Source organism: Callithrix jacchus, chromosome 3, assembly GCF_049354715.1.
Source record: "Callithrix jacchus isolate 240 chromosome 3, calJac240_pri, whole genome shotgun sequence".
In the NCBI taxonomy this organism is placed as follows: Eukaryota; Metazoa; Chordata; class Mammalia; order Primates; family Cebidae; genus Callithrix; species Callithrix jacchus.
Window position 1 is genome coordinate 109,566,238 of NC_133504.1, and position 23,217 is coordinate 109,589,454.

Here is a 23,217-nt window from a genome sequence, read left to right on the forward strand (position 1 = left end):
TACTTTTAAACTCTGTTTTATGGGTGGTCTATGTAGAGAGTCACCATGTGGCACAACTCCATGGAGTCCCATTTGCATTATTCCAAGGGGATGGAATCCCCTGGGGTTGAACCATGTGTGATCATACATAGTGCATAATGTGGGCACCTTGCCCATGTGGCACTTCAGTGTATGCCGCTGGTTTTCATCTACCGGTGTCTGCATTTCCTGGCCTTCAGGCTTCAGAAGCGGGCAAGAGCTGCTCTGTCTACTGGACGTGCTAGGGAATTACTATTTTCCCAGAGTGGTCTTCCAACCAAAGTCCTGGCCCCTCCGCTGGGATAAGTCTGAATTGTTTGTTCTACTTTGTTCTACACTGTTTCTCAGAATTTTGCTACACAAATTAAGCTTCCGCAGCGGATGCTGTTATGCAGCTAGACAACACGCCCTTTACTGGCACCTTCTCTTCTTCTCTTCCCTGTCTTTTCCACTCCACCATCCCTATTGCCTATACCTCTCAAATAAACCACCTGCCCTGGAATCCTTGTTTCAGAAAATCAAAACAAAAATGCCATAAAGACAGCGCTGTGCTTAAAGGCTAATTGGGTACCTGCAATGTGCAGTTGGTGTAATTAAACATAGAAATGTACCAATTAATGTCGTTTCAGACTCAGAGAGGGTGCCTTTTTCAAAGTCAAAGTCTCATGATAAAAGGCACATTACCCAACTGTTACTACTTAGAAAACAGACAACTCTCACATCTGCTACTGTATCAAGTTTTTATTAAGAAGTAAAGTGCTCAGTATTACACATTAATAACATTCTTGATTGTCAAGAAAGACTTGCATATGTAACATCTTTTTATTAGGGAGAGATAATAGGGAAGAGGTGAGGGGGGAATTCTCCATGAGTAAGGAAGAAAAATATATGTAATTTACGGGTAGAAATGAGGAATTCTGCAAAATTGTGTGAAATGAAAAACAGTACAGTAAAAAGTATCATAAAAAGACTTTCTAGTGACCATAATTGATACATGGCACATGGTCAATACACATGGATACCACATAATAGCTGCACTTCAAATTGAAGTTTGTTTACACGTAACAACATGGTACATATACATAAATATGTACAGTCAATATCCCTAGAATGGAAACTTTAGTATGTAGTAATAACTTTGTGTAGCGTATTCAAGAGAATGTAAAGACGGAGATGAAGCCATGAGGAAAAACTTAATTTCATTTTCAACCTGGAAAGACTACTTGCTCATGCTTTCATTGGAGATTGGTCTGACATATTCTACCAATTAAATGAACCACTTGTGAATTTAAAATACAGCATTAAATGACAGGATTCTCTTGGTTCTCCAAATGAGGGTTATCCAACAGCACTGCATTCTCTTTTGCTTATTAGTTCTCAAAATGTCATCTTACTCAACACTTCTGTAAAAGAAGATTTTTGTTTTGAGAAATTTCTCCCATAAATTTGGGTGAGACCCTCTTGTGATGAAAACAGTTGTTGCTAATTCAAATTTTGGCTGATACCATCTAATAATGTATGCCCTTTCAATACCAAAACCTCTTTTTTATTAGATTGTGCTCCATTTGGATTATAAATTCTAGTTTTGAAACACAGGATCAAGAATACTTGAGTACTATACTTTTAATTTTTGTATTTTTTGTAGAGATGGGGTTTTACCACATTGCCCACGCTGGTCTTGAACTCCTGGGTTCAACTGATTTGCCTGCTTTGGCCTCCCAAAGTGCGGGGATTACCGGTGTGAGCCACTGTGCCTGGCCGTGTACTATATTCTTAAAATAGTATAAAACCAAATGCTTTATGAATTCAAAAACTTTCTTAACATTTCACTTAAAATGAACATAATTGTTGAATTAAAACTTTCAGTGCATACTAAAAATTTAGTAAGTTGGTCTTACTAGGTTAGTTAAAACATTAAATTCAGTTGCAAATGAGTAGAGCCACATGGGAAAGAGAATATATAGATAAATCTTTATGTTAAGCTAACCATTAAAAGAAATCAAACTTAGTGACAACTTAGGGCTCCCTCCAATTCTCCTGCGTTATGGTTAGAGATGCCATTTATTCTATAACTGATCTTTGATGATTTTACTCAGCTCATTCAAATTAGAGCCAAAGTAATGTAAAAATTAAGTGATACAGTTAGTCAAACAGACATTAGCTATGATAAAATTACAAAAAAGCATAGTGTTTAACATTCATCTTAGCCATTCACACAGATCTATCATAATGACTACATACCCATTCTGTGATTTGGAGTTCTTTTCCATTTCACTTTTAGAAAAGTTTACTCCAGGAAGGTAGTTGAAATAAAAGGTTCCTTTCTTAAAAGAAAGCTATGTATTAAACTCATGCACTATGCCACAGTGGAAAGGTATGCCCCATTTTCCTTCACACACTCAGAAAAAATAACAATACTGATTTTTGTGACTGGAAATGAAACTCAGAAGCCCTTTGACAGTTTTCTAGCTTAAAAGACTACTTCATTGTCAACTGAGAAGACTCAGTCATGGTGGCAACTGGGTGTACCAGTCAATATACTTAACAAATATTTTTTTTTCTGTACTCAATATTTACACCTAGATTTCTTATATGAGAAAAAGAAAAAAAAATCTTTGAACCATGGGTAAAGTTTATATAAAATAAATAAAAGTGCAGAGGATTAGCAATCAGTCACAAAGACCAGCATCCTATGGTGGTCAGGGCATATAAATAGTATGCTTGTTACAGCAATTCAGGACAGCCACCTCCTCACTTACTAGAAACATACATACTAACACACACATATCATATGTGTACATTAGAACTCCCATTTCCACCTGCACCTTCCATGCCTTCTGTAGACTGGGAGGAAGATGGGCGGGAGCTTCTGGGGCAAGGTTGACCATTTAGTCCCACTGGCGTGCCTAAACCATGACTGATCTGGGAAGCTGCATCATCGGATTCCCAGCGTTCCAACTCTTCCCGCACTAGCCGTTCCATCTGTTCCCTATGGATTTCACCATCACGACCCAGTCTTTCATCCTAAAACGGGAAAAAGAAACCAGGGTACTAGGAGTAGTAGAAGCAAATGCCTTAGGGAGCCCAGGGACCAAATAATCTGTAGTTTGGTAATGCTGGAGATTTACAGCATTTCATAGCAATTCTCAGAGTTGCTCGAGCAATTTTTCACTTAATTCTACCCTCCAGTGAAGGCAAGACCATTAGCATGCGGACTATTAAGAAAGTAACACCTTCAGATTACAATTTTATCTGCAGTTATGGAGAAAGATAAACATCTCAGCTTAAGGGTTAGACAGTATAACTACCTTGATGTTTTATAGAAAGATATTTTAAAGAAGGAGGGTTTCTGTTTCAGAGAAAAAAAATCTGAAAATGAGAGTAAATGGAAACATCATTGTGAATTTCTATAAATGTAAATTTCCTTTAACTCTTATTCAATACTTCAAATACAACAGTCACCAACATATGATTTCATTAATAACACTGGGCTCAGCAGTGGTGTTTTCGGCTCATGACTACTGACCTCGGCCACCCCATCCAGCAGCCTTCCCAGCACCTCCCTCCTCTTCAGTTTGGCCCGCTCCATGATCTCCAGCTTCACGATCACGGCGTCGATTTTGGACACGATGCTGCCGATGGAATGCTCCATACGGTCCACTCGTCTCACCAGGCTGCAAGGAAAGCACAGTACAGAGGGAAAAAAGCGTTTGTCATTGTCTTTTCAGTCACATTGGCTTTTCAAATAGAAGTGCTAAAATTTCTTTAGTGACACAATTCTTTGAAATACTTTCTAAGTGATCTCAAGCTTTACAGATAAACTCTAATGCCGCTGGTGGCGGTGTTAACTGGAACAACTTTCTTGTAAGTCAGCGCATATCAGAAGTCTCACAAATGTATGCGTAAACCTTCATTCAGACAGTCCATTTTCAGAACATTTTCTAAAGAAAAATTTTATAAGTATATGTGTAATTTTTGGTTATAAGGATATTTATTAGAGTGCTGCTTATTAATAGTGGATCACTGAAAAATGGCTACATCAAACAATTGATGGGGGGATGGGGCATGGTGGCTCATGCCTGTAATCGTGGCATTTTGGGAGGTGGAAGTAGGCAGATCGCTTGAGGTCAGGAGTTCGAGACCAGACTGGGCAGGATGGCAAAACCTCCTTTCTACAAAAAATGGGTTGTCATGGTGGCATGTGCCTGTAGTCCCAGCTACTTGGAAGGCTGAGGTGGAAGGATCACCTGAACCTTGGGAAGTTGAGGCTGCAGTGAGCTGTGATCATTCCACTACACTCCTGCACTCCAGCCTGAGTGACAGAGTGAGACCCATTCTCAAAACAAACAAACAAACAAATAAACAAAAAACACCACCACCACCACCAAAACAACACCCAACAATTGATAGGAAATTATTTAAATAATCATTGTTCATCCCTACAATAAAATTCTTAAAAGTCATCAGACATTATACTGTGGCAGAACATTTAATGAGATAGAATTAGGTTCACAATATATTAAATAAATAAAGCTTGAACAACAGTATGAAAACAGCATGTTGACTTATGATTCTATTATTTTGCATTTTAAAAATGTTATACAAATACTTTAAAAACTTGTAAGCTGTAAACAACCTCTGCAATGGTGGCAAGAGGGTTCTATAGACTCTTTCTCTTTAGTGAAATAACTGTAACTGTTGAAAATTATTTTTTAAAACTCAAATATTTAAAATTTTTAGCAACTTTTAAGGGCATACAGCAAATGAAAAAGCATTTATTCAAGAAAATCTACTAAATTTTAGTATGAAGGGAGTCTGTGGCATTTGAACCATAATTTGAGCCTTCTGTCCCCAGCTCATATGATAAAAGCAGAACTTCATATGGGTGCAGCTAAGAGCACAGAGGTCCCTCTTCCCCCAGTTCCCAGTCTAGGGCTACAGTATTTCTCAGGGAGGGGCAGGCTGCCAGCATTTCTTATCGTAACATTTCCACTCTTTTTTGTGTGTGTGTGAGATGGAGTCTTGCTCTGTCACCCAGGCTAGAGTGCAGTGGCACAATCTTGGCTCACTGCTACTTCTGCCTTGCAGGTTCAAGTGATTCTCCTGCTTCAGCCTCCAGAATAGCTGGAACTACATGTGTGTGCAACCTCGCCCGGCTAATTTTTGTATTTTTTTTAGTAGAGATGGGGTTTTGTTAGATTGGCCAGACTGGTCTTGAACTCTTGTCCTCAGGTGATCCGCCTGCCTTGACCTTCCAAGGTGCTGGGATTACAGGCCTGAGCCACTGGGCCCAGCCTTCCTACGCTTTTTTAAAAAAGTCTTTTAAAGTTGTTTTATTTATTTATTTAAATAAATAAATAATAGAGACAGAGTCTCACTATGGTCTTGAACTCCTAGCCTCAAGTGATACTCCTGCCTTGGCCTCCCATAATGCTGGGATTACAGGCATGAGCCACTATGCCCAGCTTCAACATTCCTACTTTTTTTCTTTGGAGATAGAGTCTCACTCTGTTGCCCAAGCTGCAGTGCAATGGTGCAATCTTGGCACACTGCAACCTCTGCCTCTCAGGCTCAAGCAATCCTCCAACTTCAGCCTCCCAAGCAGTTGGGATTACAGGTATGCACAACCACACCCAATTAATTTTATATTTCTTGAAGAGATGAGGTTCTCACCAAGTTGCCCAGGCTGGTCTTGAACTCCTGGGCCCAAGTGATCCTCCTGTCTCAACATCCCAAATTCCTAGGATTACAGGCACCCACTGTGTGCAGCCTGTTCCCACTCTTAAATGCATGTTGCAGTGGTTCTAATCCTGGCAAGAGTGGCTGAGAGGTATGGGGCTCTCTTCTACTCAGCTCCCATTTGTAGGGTGAAGTTTCCATGCCAAAAGAAGCAAGGTGACAAAATCAGAGGCTGCCATCTCAGCCCAGTGACTTGTTCATAAAGCAGGATGTCACAGAGAGGTTGGACACTGTCCCTGGCTCTGTGAAGCAGCGGCACAGTTTTGCTCAAGGGGAGACACAGGTCATAGGAATATAGAGCTCTCTTCAAGAGAACTGACTTTATTTGGAATAAACTGTGAGGAAAGTAAAGACTAAGGATGCTCTTGAAAACTGTGGAGATTTTGGGGATAAGCATTTAAGAGGAATCTGGCAGCCTCATGAGATCAACAAGTTACCAGCTAGTTCACCAGAGAGAAACAGGGAAAGAGACAGCTAAGAAGACAGTTAAAGACTGGCCTCAGGGGCCAGGTGTGGTGGTGCTCGCCTGTAATTCCAGCACTTTGTGAGGCTGAGGTGGGTGGATTGCTTGAACTCAGGAGTTTGAGACCAGTCTGGGCAACATGGTGAAACCCATCTGTTTAAAAAATACAAAAATTAACCAGCTACTAGCACTAGCTACTAGCCTGAGAGGTCAAGGCTGCAGTGAGCTGAGATTGCACCACTACGTTCCAGCCTGGGCCACACAGAGAGAATCTGTCTCAAAAGAAAATACTGGCCTTAAAAACTAGCCCTGCAAAGGGGCATGAATTCAAGTGGATCAGACTGTGGAGCAAATTATATCCCAAGGCATTTTTGAAAACAATAGACCAATCAGCAAACAATGAAATGTAATAGCTCGGTCTAATACCAACAGAGGCAGAAGGTATAACAGAGAGGTCACAGAAAATCAATGAGCACCCTGGTAAAACTACTGTCTTCCCAGAGTGACCACGTACATACATGGCCCAGCTGCACCCTCTAAGGAATAACATCAGAAGCAGACACTGTGGGAAAACAGAAGTGTATGAAAACAGGAAAAAAAAAAAAAAAAAAGCAAAGAGCAATAAAAACAAGTCCTGGGGAAGAAAGGGCCAGAGTTCCTACAGTATATTATCTAACATGTCCAATCTTTAACAGCAACAATGACAAAAAACCAGGAAAATGTTCCCACACACAAGAAAAGGAAAAATAAAAAGCAGACAACTGAAACTGTCTTTGAGAGGGCACAGATGTCAGACTTAGCAAAGACCTGAAAGTACCTATATAATATATTCAAAGAGGTTAAAACAAACAAACAATAAAAAAAAAAACCCCACCATGGTTAAAGAAATAAAGGAGGCTGGGTACAGTGGCTCATGCCTATAATCCCAGCAGGGAGGCTGAGCAGGGAAGATCATTTGAGCCCAGGAGTTTGAGACCACTCTGGGCAACATAGACCCCATCTCTACAAAAAATAATAATTAGCTGGGTGCAGTGGCTCATGCCTGTAGTCCCAGGTACTTGGGAGGCTGAGGTGGGAAGACTGCTTGAGTTCAGGAGTTCGAGGCTGCAGTGAGCTATGATCATGCTGCTGCACTCTGGCCTGTGTGATGAGAGAGACCCCATCTCTTAAAAAAAAAAAGAAGCTATGATGACTTTGTCTCATCAAATACAGGATATCATCAATACAGAATGAAGAGATAGAGATTACTAAAAGAACCAAATAGAAATTCTGGAGTTGAAAAGTATAATAAATAAAAAAATCAGGCCAAGCACAGTGGCTCATGCCTGTGATCCCAACACTTTGGGAGGCTGAGGTGGGAGGATCACTTGGGGCCAGAATTTGAGACCTGGGCAACATAACAAGATGCCATCTCTACAAATTAAAAAAAATTATACATATATATTAGCCAGGCATAATAGCATGTGCCTATAGCCCTAGCTACTTTGGAGGCTGAGGCAGGAGGATTGCTTGAGCCCACGTGTTTAGGCTATAGAGAGCCATGATCACACCACTGTACTCCAGCATGAGTGATGGAGTGAAACCCTGTCTCTATAAAAATAAATAAATAAATAAATAAATAAATAAATAACTAGGGGAGCTCAAAAGAGATTTGAGCAAGCCGGCAGAAGAACCAATCAATGAACTCAAAGATAGATCAATACAGACTATGCAATCTGAAGAACAGAGAGGGAAAAAAATAAGACAAATGAACAGAAATATGTGATACCATTAAGCATATGCATAATGGGGGTCCCAAAGGAGAAGAGAAAGTGAAAGAAGCAGATAAAATACCTTCCAAGTAGGATAACTTAGAGATTTATACCCAGATATATCACAGTCAAAATACTGAAAGACAAAACCAAAAAAATCTTGAAAGCAGTGAGAGAAAATTGAGTCATCATGTACAATGGGACCCCAATAAACTTAGCAGCTGTCTTCTCATCAGCAACAATGGAGGCCAGAGGAAATGGAGAAAGGAAAACATTCTCAGATAAATAAAAACTGAGAGGATTCACTGCTAGCAAACCTGCTTTACAAAAAAATACTAAAGGAAATTGTTCATGCTGAAAGCAAGTGACTCCAGGTAGTAATCAGAATTCACATGAAAATACAAAGAGCACTGGTAAAGGCAATTGTGTAGGTGTATAGTATATATGTATATTTCTCCTTTTTTCCCCTTAACTGATTTAAAAAGCAATTGTGTAAAAACATGTACACAGTTAGATCTGTAGGCCTATAACAGAAATGTAATAAATTTGACAATAATAGGCAGTAGCAAAGTTGTATTGGAAAAAGAGAATGACAACAGAGGATAACTTGAATCCAGAGGAGCAAAAGAAGAGAATGAGAAATGGTAAAAAAAAAAAAAAAAAAAAAAAAGTAGGTTAATACACAAATTTATAAATATATACTTTCTCTTCTTCTCTCAGCTTCATTAAGAGATATAAAATTATATGCTATATATTACACTTATAAAAATGTAATATTATTATAATAATGTGATTTGTAACATATATAGATGACTATATGTATATACAGATAGATGAATATATAGCACAAAAAGAGGGAAGAGGAAAAAAGCTAAATAGAAATGATACTTCTATATCTCACTGGATTCAGTTAATATAAATCTGAAGTAATTTTTTAAAGTTAATTTGTATAAATTAAGTCTAAGAGCAACCCCTAAGAAAATGACTAAAAAGAAGTGAAAAATCATTGAAAGGATTAAATGTTATACTGAAAAATATTCACTTACTGTACAAGAAAGCAGTAAAAGAGGAACAAAAAAGACACAAGCCAGAAAACAAAATATAAAATAGACAAATCAACTATATCAATGATAACATTAAAGGATTGGATCAAGCAATCTAATGAAAAGAAATTGTCTAACTGGATAAAAAGATAAGATCCAATTATATGCTCTCTACAGGAAAGACATACTTTAGACTCAAAGACATAAATAGATTTAAAGTAAAAGGATGGAAAAAGATTTATCATCTAAACAACAACCAAAAGAAAGCTGGAGTGGCTCTAGTAATATCAAACAAAAGAGACTTTAAAATAAAGAATTTTACTAGAGATAGAGTTAGAGTGGATAAGATTTTATAGTGAAAACGGGGTCAATTTTTTTTTTCTTCAGCCTCATCAAATTGAGAGAGAAAACAGGGTCAACATATTAGGAAGATATATTATTAGTTATAAATATGATGCACCCAACAACAGAGTTCCAAAATAAAGCAAAACTTGACGGAATCTAAGGGATGCACTCCAACTAATAATACTTGCAGACTTTAATACCCCACTTTCAAACATGAATACGACATCTAGGCAGAAGATAAACCAGGAAATGGGAGACTTGAATAAAACTATAAACAAACTAACAAATTTCTACAGAACACTCCATTCAACAATAGCAGAATGTTCATTCTTCTCAAGTGCACAAGGAACACTCTCCAAGATAAAACATATGTTAGGCCATAAAAACATATAAAAACATTGATAAACACATGCAAACAGAGACAAACTGACATATTAATAGACATTTTTGGGTGGCAGAAATATGGGAAACGTTAATGTTTTCTTTTGTTCTTATTTCCTAATTCCTATAATAAACATATTATATAAGAGACAAAACACCAATACAAGGTGTTGGAGTGCAGTGGTGTGCAGTGGTGTGATCTTGGCTCGCTGCCACCTCCACCTGTTGGGTTCAAGCGATTCTCTTGCCTCAGCCCCCCTAGTAGCTAGGATTACAGGTGCCTGTCACCCCACCCAGCTAATTTTTTGTATTTTTAGTAGATACGGGGTTTCACTGTGTTAGCCAGGCTGGTCTCGAACTCCTGACCTCATGATCTGCCTGCCTCGGTCTCCCAAAGTGCTGGGATTACAGGCATGAGCCACCACGTCCAGCCAATACAAATTATTTTTAAAAGCCAGATAATTAATAATGGAAAGGAGTGAATTCAGAGAGATGAGGGAAACTGCCTGGTCTCATTTGGACTCTTGTCAACACAAATTCTGCCAATTTGTTTACACTTACACTTGAAACTCCTCGTAAGAAACTCCACTAGAAATGCTTCCCCTCCTTCTGGAGCTATGTCCACTATCTTCATCATCATCCTCCTCAGAGTCATCCAGGCTTCGAGGGAAACTTCGGCTGCTCATGGGACGTGGTAAAGAACTGTGATCCAAATCCAGGTCCTCCTGAAAAACAAGGTGTCACTGAGTGAGGAACAGAACACTGAGATCCCACAGAAGCTTCACCAAGGACTTGGGCAAGCAGGAATTGGGTGCGTGCCATTTACCTGAGATATCTTTGTGTTTAACATCAGACTGGGAATCCTGCATTTTTCAGTTTCATAGATTGGCAAATTTAACAAACAGCAAGGAGTAGCCAACTGTTTGTTTGAATATGAAAGAACATTAAAAACAACAGGCAAAAAAAAAAAGTAAATGAAGAATATGGGCCAAGCATAGTGGTCATGCCTGTAATCCTAACACTTTGGGAGGCTGAGGCAGGAGGATTGCTTGAAGCCAGAAGTTTGAGACTAGCTTGGGCAGCAAAGTGAGACCCTATCTCCACAAAATAATTGAAAAAAAAAAATTAGCAAGGCATGGTGATGAATGTCTGCAGTCCTAGCTACCTGGGAGGCTGAGGTGGGAGGATCACTGGAGCTTAGGAGTTTGAGCCTGCAGTGGGCCATGAGCCATCTGAAAATAATAATAATAAAAGAAATATATTTATATTATAGGTTAAGTGTCCCTTATTTGAAATGCTTGGGACCAGAAGTGTTTTGGATTTTCAAAAATATTTTGGTATGTTTGCATTATACTTACTGGTTCAGCATCCCTAATCTGAAAACACAAAATCCAAACTGCTCCAATGAGAGCATCTCCTTTATGCATGACCTTTGAGTGTCATACTGGTGCCCAAGAAGTTTTACATTTTGGAGCATTTCAGACTCAGATATTTGGGTTAGGAATGCTCAACCTGTATCAGCTTCTTTTCAGAAAAGATAAAACATTAAATTGCTCCAAAGTAGGAAGGATATAATCTCAGAATAAGAATTTTGTCTAAATATAGCCTTGTAAAAATTTTCCTCGTTGTCTTTATGCTTCAGTTTCACTATGACTGGAGAAGTCTGTTGCCTACTAGCACTGTTTCGTGGAGCGGCACTTAGAAACCACTGTCCTAGGCTTCTCCGTGTAGGAAAGTGGCTTTTGTAATACCAGTCATCTGTGTTCTCTGTATCTCAATTGCCGTACATCTTTGTTGTTGCTCTTAACCACTTATTTTTGAAAGTTAACAATAAAGCTTTCAATTATTTTTTTTCTGATTATAAAAGCCCACTTACGTTTACTTTTAACTATTTTGTAAAAAGTATTCAAATGGAAGGCAGCTGTCAATTTTATTTTATTAGAAATGTTAATAATTTAGGCCAGGCACAGTGGCTCACACCTGTAATCCCAGCACTTTGGGAGCCTAGGCGGGCAGATTGCTTGAGGTAAGGAGTTCAAGACAAGCCTGGACAACATGGTGAAACCCCATGCATACTACAAATACAAAAATGGGCCAGACATGATGGTGTGTGTGCCTGCATCCCAGCTACTTGAGAGGCTGAGGCAAGAGAATTGCTTGAACCCTGGAGGTAGAGGTTGCAGTGAGCCAAGATTGCACCACTGCACTCCAGCCTGGGAGACAGAGTGAGACTCTGTCTAAAAAAACAAAAGAAAGAAAACGTTAACAATTTAAAAGCCACTAACTACCCAGAATACTTCTATATCTCTTGGTAAGTCTTTTTTTGTTTTCTTCACTCTCATGGACATTGTGGACTCTGCAGCTAATCAGGCTTCTCTTTTCAAGCTGATTTCCAGCAAGCTTACTGACCAATCTGTAGCCCAATCTTAATAAGCATATGTTTTTATGAATGCATTTTTAAGTTTCATTAGTAATCTATTATTTTCACTTTTGTTTTGCTTTGCTCTTCATTTTGACTTTTTAATATTATGCTAACAATCAATTTTTATACATAATTGTGTTATATATCTTTTTGGAATAAACAGGCTACTAACACATAAACCTACTGAGACAGAGAGAGGGTGGTGGGGGATGGGCAAGAGACTAAACCCACTTCTTCTACAGTGTTTGCTACATCTTTGATGTTGCAGGTACCGAACCAAATCCCATTTTCCTAAACCAGACCCACCCTCTCTTTCTCCAAGTCATCTCTCATCTGCTGATGTTCGTGTTCGGTCAGTTCTTGGTCACCATCTTGGTCGTACTTTGTGAATATTGCTTCAATCTCTGCATCAGTATGGCCCTTCCTGAAATTAGAGAGGAAACAGATGAAATCATTCCTGTACCCTGTTTCCCCTAAACACAGAGACATCAAAATGCAGGAGGAAAGGAAGAATCACCAAATGGGGGTAAGTTTTCCACTTATAACATGTTCCAGAAAGATACCTGCCTCTGGGAAAAAAAAGTATCTATATGAGTACTTGAGCTAGAAATACCCTTACCACCAGGAATGACTACCCTTATCTTTAGAAGCAGGAATTTTTCAGAAGCTCAGGAAGCATGATTCTTACCCTTTGAGATCTTGTCGAAGTTCGTCAAAGTTTAGCTTGCCTCCCCCTTGCCGCAGACTCTCTGAAATGTCATCTGCAGTATTTTTTTTTAGTTTTAGTTTCACCAAAGCTTTATGGTAGCCCTATCAGAGAGAGAGAAAAGAAAAAGACTTGGGTTAGTGTATTCTTCTTTTCCATTTGTTTTACTGTCCATTCACAGTAGTAACTATTATAAACCTGGTTAAGTTGGCCATTCAACAAGTATGTGCTGGTTGAATGAATACGGAATGTACCCAGTTTTCCATAAAGCACTTGTGGAAGAGTTACATGGAAAAAGTCAGGGTCTTACAGTAACTTATGAAGAACTAAGGGTCTTTTACTCACATATGTATTCAAGTTTATGTGACAGAAACAAAAATTACTACATATGCCATAGCTGTCTGCCTCAGTGCAGAAAGGACTATGCAACAGTTCTTAGGAACATCAAGAAACCTGAATCATGAATTGCTTCTTTTTTATATTATCTCCTGGACAGTGATTTAAGTGTGCAAAAAAACAAAAACAAAAACAAAAACCCAGTGAAATTGAGGGAATGTGTTCTCTTTCTGGGTTCATGTACGGGTGTAGTTCTGAGGGCAAGAGTTTCCCAGCCCCCTCCCATCTCTCTCCATCTGGGAGATTTAACAGTTTATGTTTGAATTTCACGGGGGTGGGAAGAAACTAAGAGTCAATCACCCCAGCGGAAGTTTACAGGAATTCCTTTCATTGGCCAGAGGAATTTGGGAAGGTGAGAATTTCTCCCAGGATAAATTCCCCTGCTCCTTAACCCACGCCAGATTTCCAGCTCTCTGGAATCCTCTCCCACCCACATGGTGGGAGCTCCCTTTCCCCTCTGGGATTCTCCACCAAAAAAATCACTAAAAAGCACACTGTTCCAGGGGGCAAAGCTTCTCAGGGCCTAAGGTGTCTAACCAAATAACACAATGGCAAAACTAAAGGTGCCTGGGGCAAGTGCTAGCTCAAATCATCACCATCAACAAGCCCCGGGTAACACTAACCATAAAGGGCCAGGAAGTTAATCTCCTCCTAAACACTGGCACAGCCTTCTCTGTTTTGCTCTCCTGCCCTGGACAGCTGTCCTCTAAGTCTGTAACTGTCCAAGGAGTCCTAAAACAAGCTGTTTCCCGATATGTCTCCCAGCCCCTACGCTGTAACTGGGGAGATATGCTTTTCTCCCATAATTTACTCATGCCAAAAAGTCCCACTCCCTTACTAGGGCGGAACCTGCTGGCCAGAGCAGCAGCCATTATCTACATAAACCTCATTAGGGAGAAAATCCCTCTTTGCTGCCCATTATTTGAAAAAGGAATTAATCCTAAAGTCTGGGCAAAGAACAAACAATTTAAATGGGCAAAAAATGCATGTCCAATTCAAATAAGACTAAAGAATTCTACCTCTTTTCCTTACCAAAAACCATACCCCCTAAAACCAAAAGCCAAAAAGGAACTACAGAATATTGTAAGGGATTAAAGGCTCAGGATCTAGTAAAGTCCTGTAGCAGCCCTTGTAACACTCCAATTTTAAAAGGGCAAAAACCTAATAAACAATAAAGGCTGGTACAAAATCTTAAACTTATTAATAAAGTTATAATCCCTTTATACTCGGCTGTACCTAATCCTTACACCTTGCTTTCTCAAATACCAGAAAAGGCACAATGGTTTACAGTTCTGAACGGTAAAAATGCCTTTTTCTGTGTACCACTATATCCTAACTCTCATTTTCTGTTTGCCTTTAAAAATCCTTTAAACCAAAGTTCTCAGCTCACCTAACAGTATTACCTCGAGACTTTAAAAACAGCCCCCACCTGTTTAGCCAGGCTCTAGCTCAGAACCTTAGTAGTTTCTCACATCCAGGTACCCAGGTTCTTCAGTATCTAAATAACTTACTTTTAGCTGCAAGCTCAAAAACCCAGGGCCAGCAGGCCACTCAGGACCTCCTAAACTTCCTTGCCAACTGTGGATATAAAGTTTCCAAACCAAAGGCCCAACTTCGTAAACAGAAGGTAAAATACCTAGGGCTGGTCTTGTCTAAGGGCACTTGGGCCCTAAATAAAGGACGTCTTCAACCCATACTGGGCTTCCCCCATCCCAGAACCTTAAAATAGTTAATGGGAATTCTTGGAAATAACTGGTTTTTACCAATTGTAAATTCCCAAATATGGTAAAATAGCAAAACCTCTGTACACTCTAAGAAAACCCAAAAATCTAATACCCATTTAGTATTCTAGAACCCAATAGCTAAGGCAGCCTTTCAGACCCTAAAGCAGGCACTGCTGCAGGCTCCAGCTCTAAGCCTTCCTACAGGGACATTACAGAGAAGTCAGAAGTGGCACTGGAAGTTCTCACCCAAACTCGGGGAGCCAACAACCGGCGGCATACCTAAGTAAAAAAATTAATGCAGTAGCAAAAGGCTGGCCACACTGCTTACAAGTTGTAGCCGTGGGGGCTATACTGGTCTTAGGCAGTTAAAATAGAGCAAGAAAAAAATCTAACTGTATGGACTTCACATAATGTAGCTAAAATTCTGGCCGGTAAAGGAGGCTTATGGCTGTCTGACAATCGTCTCCTCAAATATCAGGCCTTAACGCTCAAAGCTGCCTACATGTGCAGCCCTCCACCCAGCTACTTTCCTTCCTAAAATAAAAGCAAACACAAAGCATAATGGTCAGCAAATTATAGCTCAAAACTATGCTGCTCAAAAAGACCTCTTAAATACTCCTTTAGCCAACGCTGACCTTAACCTTTACACTAACAAAAGTTCCTTTGTGAAAAATAAAGTTTAAAAAGCAAAATATGCAGTAGTCAGTAATCAAACAGTGCTTAAAAGCAATTCCCTTCCTCCTGGTGCTACTGCCCAGCTAGCAAAACTAATAGCCCTCACCCAACCTCTAAAATTGAAAAAAGTAAACGTATCTACAAATTCCAAATATGCTTACCTGGTTTTGCATGCTCATGCTGCTATATAAAAGGGAAAAAAAGTTCCTAACCTCAGCAGGAACTCCCATTATATACCACAAGAAAAATTTAAACTTATTACAAGATGTCCAAAAACCCAAAAAGGTAGTGGTCTTACACTGTCAGGGCCACCAAAAAGGAAATAAAAAGGTAGCCAAGGGCAATCGGCAAGCTAACCTAAAGGCTAAATGGGCAGCTAAACAAGCATTTATAAAAAAAACCTTTAATATGGAAAAACCCACTCCAAAAAAACTAAACCTCAATACTCATCAAAAAAGGTAAAGTGCAATCTCCCAGGAACACAATCTTCGTCCTTCAAAATGGTTAGCTACTAAAAAGGAGAAAGTGCTTCTACCTGCTACCAGCCAGTGAAAGGTACTTGAAATTCTGCATCAAACCTTCCATATGGGTGTAAAAAATACACATCAAATGGCCAAATCTATATTTACAAAGGTGTCTTCAAGGCTGTCCAATAAATAGTCAAAGAATGTAAAGTATGTCAAAATAACAATCCTTTGGCACATCGCAAAGCTGCCCCTGTAAACAACAAGCTGGACACTACCCAGGTAAAAACTGGCGAATAAACTTTACCCATATACCTCAGTCTCGGGATATCAGTATCTGCTAGTATGTGTAAATACTTATACAAACTGGGTTAAGGCTTTCCCCTGTAAAACAGAGAAAGCCCAAAAAGTAATAAAAATCCTAATAAATAAAATAATCCCTAAATTTAAACTCCCTTGCTGTCTTCAAAGTAATAACAGTCCTGCTTTCGAAGCTGCAGTAACCCAAGGAATCTCCAAGGCTCTAACACAGTAACATCTCCACTGCGCTTAAAGGCCTCAGACCGCAGGGAAAGCAAAAAATAAATAAATAAAATTCTTAAAAAACACCTAAAAAAAACTGGCACAAAAACCTACCTCTCCTGGCCTTCTCTATTACCAATAGCACTCTTAAAACCTGAAAACTCTCCTCAAAAAATAGGACTCAGTCCTTATAAACTGCTTTATAAATGGCCCTTTCTTACTAATAATCTTGTATTAAACAAAAAAACCCAGCAAATCTAATAAAAAATATAACCTCCTTGGCTAAGTACCAACAGGTTCTCAAAACTTTACCTAAAGGACATCCTAGAAAAAAAGGGAAAAAGTTGTTCTGCCCTAAAAACTTGGTGCTTGTTAAATCTCTCCCCTCAGACTCTCCCTCTCTAGGCCTATCTTGAAAAGAACCATTTTTGGTTATTCTGTCTATCCCAACTGCAGTTAAAGTAGTGAAAATTAACTCATAAATTCATCACACTTGGCTAAAGCCTTAAACATCTCCTAAAGAAATCAGAAACCCTCCACTCCGCCGCCTAAAGTCAAGGAAATAACCCTTTGTACACCTGCAAGCCATTAAAAATCTACATCTGCTTTTCCAACAAAATCATCAGAGAAGTAACTCCTCATAAGTCTAATTTATCCTGGCATTAATAAAACTATAACCCTCAACTTTGCTATCCCTCAAATAATAAAAAAAACTTGGTGCTGGCAGTAAAAAGGTTACTACTTCTATTCAGTTACTATAAGTGATCTCAAAAGTTAATAAATAACGAAAAAGGCTGCTAATTCTCTCTGCAAAAGGCAGCTCTCTCTTCAAATTAGCTTCACTCTTTAGCTACCATAGCTTTAAAAATAAAATAGCCCTATATCTGCTAACAACAAAAAAGGAAAACCTGTTTCTTTCTAAAAAAAAAAAAAAAAAATGCTGCTATTTTGTAAACCAGGTAAGTGTTGTTTTAAGCATAAAACTCTGAAATCAATCAAACACAGGGCTAAAGGCCTTCAAGAACCTGGCTCTGTTCTCTCCTAGGCTCGTTTATAACTCTGGGCCTCTCATCTTTAACCATCTTGTCATACTCATTTCTTATAAAACTGTAAGGTCACTCTTAATACTGCTGCTGGAACCCCAACGTCCTTGGCTTGTAAGCTCTATGGTAAACCTGTAAACCTGTAAATCAATCTGCATCCCTAAAAGGCTCCCCTCTAAAGAAAACCTCAACTGCAGGGCCCCTTCTACACCCCATTTCAGCAGAAGTAGTTTAAAAAAATCAATACCTCTATTCCAACAAAAGTTAAATTTTCCTGTTCAAAGCGGGGAATGAGGGAATGTGTTCTCTTTCTGGGTCCATGAGGGGCTGTAGTTTTAAGGGCAAGAATTTCCCAGCGTCATGCCCCCTCCCATCTCTCTCTATCCAGGAGATTTAACGGTTTATCTTTGAATTTCGTGGGTGCGGGAAGAAACTAAGAATCAATCATCCCAGCGAAAGTTTAAAGGAACTCCTTTCATTGGCCAGAGGACCTTGGGAAGGTGGGAATTTCTCCAGAGTAAATACCCCTGCTCCTTCACCCACACTGGATTTCCAGCTCTCTGGAATCCCCTCCCACATGGTGGGAGCTCCCTTTCCCCTCCAGGATTTCCCCTCTGGAATCCCCTTCCACACTCTTTGTGAAAGTCTTTCTCTTCTTCTTTCCTTCTCTTTTCTCTACCTAAATAAAATCACCTTTCTGTAGCACTTCTTGGGTCCAATATTTACTTTCACAAGCATATGACCACCACTTATTCTTTAAGAGATTGGAGGCCAAGAACCCACAGCATTCTCTCAGGGGAGCTGTGCCTCACCAGCACCCCCCCAAAAAACGCCGGTTACAAAATGTAGATGAGGATTTTCCCTTTTTTTGAGATAGGGTCTCACTCTGTCACCCAGGCAGGAGTGTAGTGGTGTGATTCTGGCTCACTGCAGCCTCGACCTCCTGAGCTCAAGTGATCCTCCCACCTCAGCCTCCCCCAAATAGCTGGGACGACAGGTTCAAGTCATGCCTGGCTAATTTTTTTTTTTAGAAACAGGGTCTCACCTTATTGCCCAGGCTGGTGTTGAATTCCTGAGCTCAAGCAATCTGCCTGCCTCGGCCTCTCAAAGTGCTAGGATTACAGGTGTGAGTCATTGCCCCCGGCAAACTTCAGACCCGACCTTGCTTTGCACATAGCGCAGCACTGTAAGTGACCAGGCAGGCTGACATTGTGCAAAGTGATCTGAATAATCAGTGGGAAGAATTACAATTGCTCTGTGACCTTTAAAACCTTTCATCAAAACATTAAACACTCCCTTAGTGTCAGTTATAAATGCATAGGGAACTTTAAAAAGAAGAAAACTTATATTGATTTAGTACACTAAAATGTAAAACATTAGAAATATTAAAAACCAAAGTGTTTTATTTTTTTGTAAAAAGTGTATCCAGAGTAGTTTAAACAGCACTTGCCTTTTCACTGTATAATATTACGTTGTCCACTTTATAATGTGGAGTGAACTTCTTTTCTATGCATAAGTGAACTGTCATATTCCTTCCTAATGTGAATCAGCTTCCAACATATTTTTCTTTTCTTTTTGAGACAGAGTCTTACTTTGTCACCCTTGCTGGTTTGCAGTGGCGCAATCTCGGCTCACTGCAGCCTCCACCTCCCTGGTTCAAGCGATTCTCGTGCCTCAGCCACTTGAGTAGCTGGGATTACAGGTGTGCACCATCATGCCTGGCTAATTTTTGTAGTTTTAGTAGAGACAGTATTTTACCATGTTGGTCAGGCTTGTCTCGACTTCCTGGCCTCAAGTGATCTACCCACCTTTGCCTCTCAAAATACTGGGATTACAGGAGTTAGCCACCACGCTTGGGCCCAATGTTTTTTCATTTTAATTTTGCACTTTCATTATTGTCAAATATCTCTAATAAGATTTCCCTTAATGTGAAGTTTTTTTGCAGGCATCATTTCCTCAAGACATCTTCATTCATTTTATGACAACTATTTTCCTCATTTATGGTGACGGACCTGCCCTCACTAAGTTCTCCTGGCTCCATATCTGGATCTCTTGAATGATCGCAAGGCCAACACTCCCCTGTTTCTTCTTCACTCAGCTATTTCTTCTATAAATCATTACTCTTGTTTTGAATTTCACTTTCATGTTACCATTTTTCATTTCTTTGCTAGCTCATTCTCTTTTTCTTTTCTTTTTGTTTTGAGACCGAGTTTTGCTCTTGTTGCCCAGGCTGGAGTGCAAATGGTGTGATCTTGGCTCACTGCACCTCTGCCTCCTGGGCTCAAGCAATTCTCCTGCCTTAGCCTCCCGAGTAGTTGGAATTTCAGGCATGTACCACCATGCCTGGCTAATTTTTGCATTTTTAGTAGAGATGGGGTTTCACCATGTTGGCCAGGCTGGTATCGAACTCCTGACCTCAGATGATCCCTCCACCTTGGACTCCCAAGGTGCTGAAATTACAGGTGTGAGCCACCGAACCCATTCTTTTTTTCAACTATCCATTTTTGTAAAATGTCACATGGGCTTATTACTGGAACACAAGAAAGCCATACTACATGCTTTGTGAATTGGATAGCAGATGTTCAGTGACCAATTAGCAACAGACTGAACATAGTGTCATAACTGGCCACTGAGCCTGCTCAGCCTACACATCTGTTACCCAGATAACTGATCTGTATACACTAAAGAGCTAGCAGTGGAGTTTGTACTTTGTGCTATTACTCACGGTTAATATACTGTGATAACTGAAATTTGAACTGTGTTGTTGAAGGTCTGGTGATATATAACAAAACTGTGGCAACCGAAGTTTGTGTGTATCAGAAATGTGCACAGTGAGGCATGCTTGTACACACACTGGAGGTTTGCTAAAATGTAAGCAACTATTATGCAGAATTAAGACAATGCCAATTTTAGGTCCCATCCCAAGGACTTTAAGAGGCTGAAGTTTTCTATTACAACATAAATCACAGATAACATAATCCTAAGGCTTGGACTAATAAAAAAAAAATCATCGTTGTGGTTAAGGAACCACTATGACTTAGCAAAATGATGTTAGGAAACAAGCTGTATTTTAAATGTGGTTATCTGTTGTTGTGTAAGTTTTATACTTTAAACCAAATAAAGAAGTTACATTGAAAAGAGAACAAAGAGGCCCAACTTTCCTGTCCTGCCCTTCCTTTTAACAATTAAACCCTTCTTGAGAAGGTGCCCTAATAAAAGATCTCAGGCCCCAGGCCACGAATGTTTTCATGAATGTTTTCCTTTGCCTATTTTAAAACTGCTGTGGAAGGTCAAGAGTGAAAGGTGAATTACTAAGTATTTTCCTTTAAAACTTTTTCTTATTTAAAAAAAAAATGGTAATCGAAGTAGAAGAAATGGAAATCCCTTTATATAATCTTCCCTTCCAGTTTATTTTGAACTCAGAATCCTGAAGTGAGAGCCAACTACAGAAGATGTCAAAATAATAAAGGTGATGAACCAGCTCAGTTCTTAACGAGTCAAAAGATGATTGAGAATTTATTTCCAGGGCATGAAAGGACTCCCAGAATTAAAATTCAAGATAGCAATATATCCATCAAGACTCCAAGACGGAACATTTAAATTATTCCCGAAATATAGCATTGTATTCTTTATTTCAAACAATTTCAATGGATCAGTGTTGATTTGGAAATCTGGCTGAAACAATGCTCATTTTATGTCAGAAACAGAAGAATTCTGAGAATTAAGTTTTTTCCTACCTTTCTGATAAGATCTGAGAGTTCCATTTCAGCTTTCTGCTGTGCCAAGTCAGATTTCACTTCAGAGTAAGTATCATTGATGATGGCCAAAAACATATTCTGTTTGCAAATGAAAGGAGGACAAAAATTAAAGGAAGAAACATAAATATAATTTGGAAATATCAATAAAAAACTGACACATGCCTTTTTGTTCATCCTTTTTTTTCCCGAATCTGAGTGGTTTATAAAGACACAAATTATTGTTTATTTATAAAAAAAAAAAACTTGTCTTTTTGAGACAGAGTCTTGCTGTGTTGCCCAGGCTAAAGCGCAGGGGTGCGATCTCAGCTCACTACAACCTCCACTTCCTGGGTTCAAGCAATTCTCACGTCTCAGCTTCCTAAGTAGCTGGGATTACAGGCATGTGCCACTACGCCTGGAAAATTTTTGTATTTTTAGTATAGGCAGAGTTTCACCATGTTGGCCAGGCTGGTCTCGAACTCCTGGCCTCAAGTAATCTGCCCACCTTGGCTTCCCAAAGTGCTGGGATTGCAGGCATGAGCCACTGTGCCTGACCTGAAGTCATAAATTAACAGTTTTGCTGCCACATTCTTTTACGAAGATTATTTTCTCTGTTAAGTCATGCCACAGGAAAAATTTTGCGATATACTTTGTGAAAAGATACAAGAATAAGATACAAAATATTTGTATATTTACCTATGAATGGTAAGATTATTTTATTTAATGTTATTTTTGCTTATCTATGTTCTCTATATTTAGAAACTTTTACATACACTACTAGAGGGTATAGAATTCTAAAAAACTCTTCAAATTTCAACAGTTAACACAGATAAGTAAAATGTATGTTTATTCCAAGTTTTTAAATATAATCATATATGAAATTTATAAGACACCTTTAGAGTTTAAGAGGCTATTGCAAACAGGAATACAGCAGGCCTAGTAAGGAGAAAGTAAAGTTTCTGGAAGAGAGGTAGACTTTGGAGTGAAGCAAACTTGGGTTTCAGCTCTAGTACTGCTAAGATTGTTGCTTAACTATTCTAAGTCTAATTTTAAAGAATTATTTATTTGTTTTCCATTAATACAATGAGAAAAATAATAGTATCTCCCTTACATATTTGTTGGGCTGGTTAATGAGACAATCTATGTAAAGTGCTTAGGGTAGGTCCTGATGCAGGTGAGTGTTACCTAAGTGATGCTACTGTATTACTATTCAGTAATGGTGAGTTCATTTTTCTGACCTTTCCCTTTCCCAGTAGAAACTGTTTGTATTTCCAAAAACAGACTTTCTCAAAGCACTGTATCCAGGAGATCAGGTCATGCTCTTCCTTTGTTTTTCCTTTTTAACACATAACTGTGGTTTGTAACTATAGAGTTGTGTATTTGATAATGTCTGCTTTCCCTACAACTCTGAGGAATCTTCCTAAGGGCAGAATCAGGCTGTTTTCCTTACCCTGATAGTGGCAGTATCTAACATACTATCTCATAGTATACAATCCACAAAAATCACTACACTGTGTTATACTATTATACAATATATATAATATATATGAATACAGTGGCTCAGTAAATACTTATTGAATGATTGAGAAATGAGAGCTCTCTTATTTTAGTGGGCTATGAATCTCTATATTATGGAAGAATATTGTTTATGATTCTATGGCAGACATGAAAATAGAATATAGAATACATATAAGTTTTTGGCTAAATGCTCAATTCTAAGTGCAGATAATCGCAGTCCAAGTAACACCTTCTACCTTCTCTCTTCCAACTCAGGCATCTAATGTTCTA

General features: G+C 39.0%; 1 protein-coding gene across 2 annotated transcripts in view; it reads right to left on the bottom strand.

Moving 5' to 3' along the window:
• Nucleotides 1-744: 744 nt before the first annotated feature.
• PKD2 (polycystin 2, transient receptor potential cation channel) overlaps nucleotides 745-23,217 on the bottom strand; it is a 74,880-nt gene continuing 52,407 nt past the window's right edge. For both annotated transcript variants that reach the window (XM_017970427.4, XM_002745606.6), the window contains 6 exons: nucleotides 21,430-21,528; nucleotides 12,851-12,972; nucleotides 12,469-12,586; nucleotides 10,302-10,465; nucleotides 3,545-3,692; nucleotides 745-3,042 (listed from right to left, as the gene is read on the bottom strand). In XM_017970427.4, the coding sequence (XP_017825916.2) occupies nucleotides 2,806-3,042; nucleotides 3,545-3,692; nucleotides 10,302-10,465; nucleotides 12,469-12,586; nucleotides 12,851-12,972; nucleotides 21,430-21,528 (888 nt within the window). In that variant the 3' untranslated portion in view covers nucleotides 745-2,805. The remainder of the gene's footprint in view (nucleotides 3,043-3,544; nucleotides 3,693-10,301; nucleotides 10,466-12,468; nucleotides 12,587-12,850; nucleotides 12,973-21,429; nucleotides 21,529-23,217) is intronic.